Raw genomic sequence first — 7,573 nt, forward strand, 5'->3', positions numbered from 1 at the left:
CTAGCATCATGTCATAGGACGTCATTGGATAAATTGTTAAATGTAAAATACCTGTTAAACGTAAAATGTAAATTACATGTAAAATGTAAATTACACACCCTAAATATCTTATAACATGATAAATTACATGTAAAATCACATTACATGTAAAATGTAATTTACATGTAAAATGTAAATTACATGGAAAATGTAAATGACATGTAAACATGTAAAATGTCAATCAATGCAAAATGTAAACTGTAAATTACATGTAAAAATGTACGTAAATTACATGTAAAAAGTATGCAAATTACATGTCAAATATATGTGAATTACATGTCAAATATATGTAAATTAATGTTAAATGTAAATTACAAACCCTAATATCTTATAACAGTATAAATTACATGTAAAATGTAAATTACTTGTAAATGTAAATTACTTGTAAAATGTAAATTACTTGTTAAATGTAAATTACTTGTAAAATGTAAAATGACATGTAAAATGTAAAATGTAAACTGTAAATTACATGTAGAATGAAAAATGTAAATTACATGTAAAATGTAAATTAAAAATTACATGTAAAATGTAAAATGAAAGTTACATGTAAAATGAAAATTACATGCAAAATGTAAACTGCAATTTACATGTATAATCTGAAATGCAAATTACATGTAACATGCAAAAGTAAATTACATGTTAAATGTAAAATGCAAATAACATGGAAAAAATAAATAACATGTCAAATGTAAAAATGTAAAATGCAAATTACGTGTAAAATGGAAATTGTAAATTACATGTAAAATGTAAAATGTAAATTACTTGTAAAATGTTAAAAAATTAAATTACATGTGTTAAATGTAAATTAAATGCAAAATGTAAACTGAAAATAACATGTAATATGCAAAATGTATATTACATGTAAAATTAGAAATGCAATTACATGTTACATGCAAAATGTTAATTACATGTTAAATGTAAAATGCAAATAACCTGTAAAATGTTAATAACCTGTAAAATGTAAAAAAGTAAAATGTAGATAACATTAAAAAGTAAAATGTAAATAATTACTGTTACAATTATCCGAATCACAGCACTTTGTTATTGAGGTAGGTGAACTCACTAGGATACGACGTCCAACACCGTGGGCTATATTGAAGTACTGACAAGTCTAAAATATAACAAATAGTCCGTTATTGACAAGTTTGAAAAATAACAAATATTCAGCAACTGACAAGTCTGAAAAATAACCAATATCCAAGTACTGACAAATCTGAAATATAAAATTTAACCAAGTACTGAAAAATCCGAAATATAACAAATGTTTTCATGTTTTTATACATTTTCATTTGCTGTACACGAAGATTGATACAAGACAACTACAAATGATTTCTTGCCTATTGCACGAAAAGCCGCAACTAGTTATAATAAAATAGAAAGAAGTACTTAAAATTTAATTTGAGGAAGAACTTATATGAAATAAAAGAAATCAAAAAGTTATTATTGGTACTTTTTAGTTAGAACATTATTGTAGGAACCTATTAAGCTTAAAATATTGATAACATCTGCCTTAAATATTTGGTAATGAGTTTTTAAAAGCTAATGAAGTCTAAAATATACCCCAAAATGGGTTCTTTTTAGCAAAATGTTTTACCTTGCATAATAGAAAAAATAGAGGTCCAAACATTTGAAAAAAAGTCCAAACCTCACAAAAGTACACCAATAAGTGTGACTAACAAAGTTCTATAACTGCTACATAAAATTATAAAATAAATCTCAATCTTACCGACTTTGCAAAACAACCTAGGTTGAAGAACAGGTCTCCATTCAACTTTGGATTCTGTGAAACCATACATATCTGTGAACATTATTGATATTGTATAATATATACACAAATGATACTATTGTGAGGGGTCAATTGAAAACTTTTAAGACATTAAGGGTTTTGAGAAAAAGTTGGATGATCAAGTATATTTGCCTGTTTGTTGTGAACAGATTCTTACACAACTCACTAAAAAGTACGATTTTTGTCCGATTAAAAAGTGTTTATTGTTGATAAGATCTTGTACAAGATCTGTTAGGAAATACTTAAGGTCAACAGAAACCAAATGTCAATGTAATACACCCCACTCTAACTAGAAATGTTGTGCATACATGTAGCAGAGTATCAACACAAATTGCTTATAGGATAAACAACTTTAAAAGAAAACTTTGAAAGTCTTTTTCGTTTGACCAAAAAATGTCATAGTAATCTCCACCCTCAGAAGCGGCTGTACCAACACATTTGATTTTACAGTCATCTCTTGCAACATTTTTTGAACATCCCTCGACGGATATTCGACTAATATGTAAAGACAAAAACTGTTACCACTACACCAAATCAAACCTCTAAAACAGGAAGTTTTACTGGAGTAGTAATTACCATTTCCTGTCATACAAGACGTTTGATTAGAACTTGTAAACTACAGTCTTTGATGAAATCAGTGTCATTTTATTACTTTGATACCAGGCAAAATACATTAATCATATTTCTGCAGTTGTTGTAAGAAAAAAATGAAAGGATAGAGACTTACTTCATCTGCCTGACAGTTTGCTGTTTGATAGCAATGTGCAGGTTGATCAACAGAATCACATTTATAACAGGTCACAGCTGTATAAAATCAAAACAAAGATAAAAAATAAATATCTACAGATACAGAACAATTATCTATTTATATGTTTTGGAGCTTATAGTATGACGTGCATTTTCACTGAACTAGTGCACACTTTTTTTAGAGGTAAGCTGAGGACCACCTCCGGGTGTGGGACATTCTCGCTATGTTGAAGACCCATTTGTGGCTTTCGGCTGTTGTTTGTCGTTTTGTCGGGTTGATGTCTCATTGACATTTTCCCCATTTCCATTCTCAATTTTATCTCCATACAAATAAAAACATCATAGACAGATACCAGATTAAATTAGTGTACTCCGGACCACCATTTCGACTACAAAAGTCTCATCAGTGACGTTGGAATCGAAAAGGTTAAAAGTTCAAATATAATACGAATTTGAAGAACGAACATATATGTACATACCAAAAGACAGACGGACACAAGTTAATCCGTACAATAGAAATAACAGCATATTGATAAGACCCTTACAATAAGTTCATCTTATCTTGTAGTTTATGTGTGTATGTATAGTTCATTTAGTCGTACTTGTAAAAATCTTATTCAATATAAACATAAAAGTATATACTACTTAAGGTAATGCATAAGGATATTTAAAACATGATACACTTAATAATGTACAATAATAATGCACATTTGATACAATTAATATTAACAATATTCAATAGTAAACCAACATCGTGTAAAATATTCAAGCTTTGAACTGCTCTGTTGTACGTACAATTATTCGAACTGAATAATCGAAAACGTGAATTGAAATTCTTAAACATTTTTTTAAGTCGTTACGAAAGCATAGAGAAAACTCCAAAATAATACATCAAACTATATGTAAAATATCAGGAAGACAACATTAGGAAAATCTTGTAGGTCAAAATGAAGATATAAAACAATAAAATCACCTGCGTAATCATATTTCAAATTTTCACACATAAATATTATCATACTTAGTTACGACAACGCATTCCTAGTTAAGAACGTGGCAGTTTTTCCGACGTAGTCGGTATAGTTTCGGTTTGTGCCCCTTTGAACTTAAGGACGCTTAACTATGGCAACAGAATACGCATGCTCGAAAATCCTTTCTGTGATTGGACAAAATGCTGTCATGTTGGGTGATTTGGTTGTGTTTGAAAAAAACGTCTCGTTAATTATAACGTGATGGAAGTTAAGTGAAAAACTATAAATATTTGAACTAGATCTTACAAGGATTGATATTTTTATTAAAATGATTGTTTCTCCAATAGCTCTTTGCATCCGTGACAGTTGGTTATTCGGGACAATTATATAATTTTTAATGTAAACTTTGTTGTACGAACGTTCATGACTTTTAGAACGCACCTACGCATGTGAGATTTCCGCGGGGTTTTGGTGAATGTAAACAGAAAGATACGAGGACCGAGAATACTGAACACAAACAGAGAAAAACGTTATTTAAATGGTATCTTTGTGCTATTGAAGGTTATCGAAATGATAGTTTAAACATACACAAATTTAAATACGTCGAATATCTTTTTTAAAGATACTGTGGATTCATTTATTTTCGTGGGTACCAATTTTTCGTGGATTGTGGAAAAATAATGCTTTCGTGAATATTTAATTTCGTGGTTTTTCAAATGTCTGCATATCAACGTATAGAAAATTTCTATTTCGTTGAATATCTTAATTCGTGGTTAACATTAACCCACGAATTCCACGAAAATTGGTATCCCACGAATATTAATGAATCCACAGTAGTTCTTGTTTTTACATTCGTTTGCTGTAATTGAGCTTTTGATTTTTGCCATTTGATAAGATACTTTCCGTTTTGAAATCCCTTTCTATTCTTTTTTTGTTTTTGTTATTTTACTTTTTTTCTTTCACAGCTCAAATCATAACACATGAAAGGTTAAATAAAAGACCATTTACTCTTGGTTGAAATTTCAATATTTCAAAATTTATCAACAGCAATATATGTATACGAAAAAGTGTAGACTACATTGTTGGTGATGTCTCAAAGACCGAAACTTTCATCAGTCCTGACACACCGAATACTCACATATACCAGGCTTATAATTTGTTTCCATTTTCCCAGTTATAAAGGGGCATAACTCTAAAATGGTTATTTAATATACTGTCAAAATTAACACTTTGTCAGCTTTGTGTTCTGGTTTTTAGCATTATGTATCATTATGTATGAATTTCCTAAAATTTGGGATAAGGCAAACTAAAGATAGAGTGTGAAAACAAACAAATTTGTAATTTTCTCAGTTATAAAGGGGTAATACTCTAGAGTGATAAGTTTAATAGCATTGTGAATGAGTCTCATAAAATTTGGATGAAGAAAACTGAAGTTAGAGTAGGGAAATGAAAATGGGACGGAAGGACAGTCATGGGCAAAACTTAATGCTCACATTGCCTAAGGCGGGGGCATAAAAATTAGCACAATACCAAATAAACTAAAATTTTACTTAACCTGTGCTTTGCTACAAAAGACAGCACATAACTTTGAATCAAGTTAAGAGATACAAATAGTTAATACTAGTAGTTAAAGCATAAAAGAAAATAACATGACCATAAAAATGCGATTATGTTATGAATCTTAATATCTAACCTTAATTTGGTTTTAATCTGATTAAAGATGATTTTATTGTACGCTGCAATGTATGTACAGCCTGAGCTGGTACAGACAAACAATGTATCAAAATATAATAAAAATTTGTGCGTGTCACTTTAAATTTTCAAACTTTTCTATGTTGTGCCATGTGTACTATTGTTTTGTCTGTTTGTCTTTTTTATTTTTAGCCATGGCGTTGTCAGTTTATTTTCGATTTATGAGTTTGACTGTCCCTTTGGTATCTTTCGTCCCTCTTTTATCAACTTCAAGGTTAATCTAGAAATACACTTTGGTCTTCGAAACTATTTTAAATTAACTTTCTTACTTGCATTTTTACACTACTGTACTAGGTAAGGGGAATGATTGCGATTCGACTAACATTTTAGTGGTTGTCGTTTGTTGAGGTGGTTCATAAATAAAGGCAACAATAGTATACCGCTGTTCGAAATTCATAAATCGATACAGAAAAAAAACTAAACCGGGTTACAAACTAAAACGGAGGAAACGTATCAAATACAAGAGAAATAAGACACAACAGAAACACAACATTAAAATGTAACACACACAAAAACGAACTATAATATAACAATGGCCATTTTCCTGACTTGGTACAGGGCATTTTAAGAAAAAAATGGTTTGTTGAACATGGTTTTGTGCCACGCAAAGCTGCCCGTTTTAATGGCGATGTTAATTATAGCATTGAAATGACAACATTTCATGACAGGACTACAATAAATAAATGGGAGAAAAATATAAGACAGAGAAACACACAAATAATAGCCAACAAAAGGTACCAGGTTAAAAATTAAACACACCAGACGTGCGCCACGTCCCCACAAAACTAACCAGCGACGCTTCGATTAAAAAAGCATGAAAGCTAAACAAGCACAAAGCCAAAGATCACCGAGGACCAAAAGTTCCAAAAAGTTGTGACCAATACGGCCAGGGTTATCCGCCTGGGACAAGAACATCTTTACTATTAAGAATAATTTATACACTTGCAAACAGTAAATTCTATAAAATGACCATACAACAGATATACATGATTGTCATTTTGTTTAGTTTTCTTTTGTTACATCTTCTGACATCAGACTCGGACTTCTCTTGAACTGAATTGTAATGTTCGTATTAGTATGCGTTTACTTTTCTACATTGGCTAGAGGTAAAGGGGGAGGGTTGAGATCTCATAAACATGTTTAACCCCGCCGCAGTTTTGCGCCTGTCCCAAGTCAGTAGCCTCTGGCCTTTGTTTCTCTTGTATCATTTTGTTTCGTGTGTATAATTTGGAGTTAAGTATGGCGTTCATTATCATTGAACTAGTATTATTATATTTATTTAGGTGCCAGCTGAAGGACGCCTCCGGTGCGGGAATTTCACGCTGCATTGAAGACCTATTGGTGACCTTCTGCTGTTGTCTGTTATATGGTCGGGTTGTTGTCTCTTTGACACATTTCCCATTTCCTTTCTCAATTTTTTTTCTTTCTAAAAATAGCACTGGGTAAAACCAGTACCTCAAATAAGCACAAAACTGCTAAATATATATGTAAAACATCATCGATATTGTCCTTGTAATTGTCTGTATACAATATTATTTGATTAATTACTGACATCAACTATCTTCTTGTGACTGTGTAAAGTCCCAACTTCACATGTTGATCTTTGTGCTATATGTTATATGATTATATCAGTTGGGCATTATTTTATGCCCATTTTTTTTGGCAAGTTTTACGAACCAAGTCATTTGTGCATTCATATATCAATTGGTGGGGTTCGTGTTGCGTATTCTTCAATTAATTCAGTTATAGTTACTATGGTATCAGCTTAATGGACTGCTAGACAGGAAAGAATTTGAGTTTTAGTTAAATTCCTTATTTATATACCTTCTGCTGTTGTCTGTTCTATGGTCGGGTTGTTGTCTCTTTGACACATTCCCCTTTTCCATTCTCAATTTTATTAAGTAAATCACAAGGCGACTGAGAGACTCTTGAAGCAAAAATCATTATGATCGGCATCCATGCTTATGCACACGAACTAACTACGTTTTACAAAAGAGAACTATACCAACCAGTAAAAATATACCGAAATCCGGGGGAAATTCAAAAGCACAAACACATCAAACGAATTGAAATCAACTGTCATATATCTGACTTTGTACAGACATGTTCTTATATAGAAAAATGTAGACTAAACCTTGTTTTATAGCTAGCTTAACCTTAATCTATCACTTCTATGACAGTATGTATATTGCTTGATCAAATGGTCTCTTTTTGCAATTTTTGTGTGTGCATAGTGAATATAATGTGATCCCAATAATAATTGGAGTCAAGTTTATAAATG

General features: G+C 31.0%; 1 protein-coding gene across 1 annotated transcript; it reads right to left on the reverse strand.

The window, feature by feature from the left end:
- Window positions 1-1,050: 1,050 nt before the first annotated feature.
- Window positions 1,051-3,159, reverse strand: LOC139508243 (uncharacterized; the record flags this gene model as incomplete). Its single annotated transcript, XM_071295945.1, is given in 4 exon segments — window positions 1,051-1,150; window positions 1,766-1,837; window positions 2,553-2,629; window positions 3,052-3,159. Coding segments are annotated over 4 exon segments (298 nt in total), but the record flags the coding sequence as incomplete, so codon positions are not given.
- Between the last annotated feature and the right edge of the window lie 4,414 nt (window positions 3,160-7,573).

Source organism: Mytilus edulis, unplaced genomic scaffold, assembly GCF_963676685.1.
Source record: "Mytilus edulis unplaced genomic scaffold, xbMytEdul2.2 SCAFFOLD_861, whole genome shotgun sequence".
Classification (NCBI taxonomy): domain Eukaryota; kingdom Metazoa; phylum Mollusca; class Bivalvia; order Mytilida; family Mytilidae; genus Mytilus; species Mytilus edulis.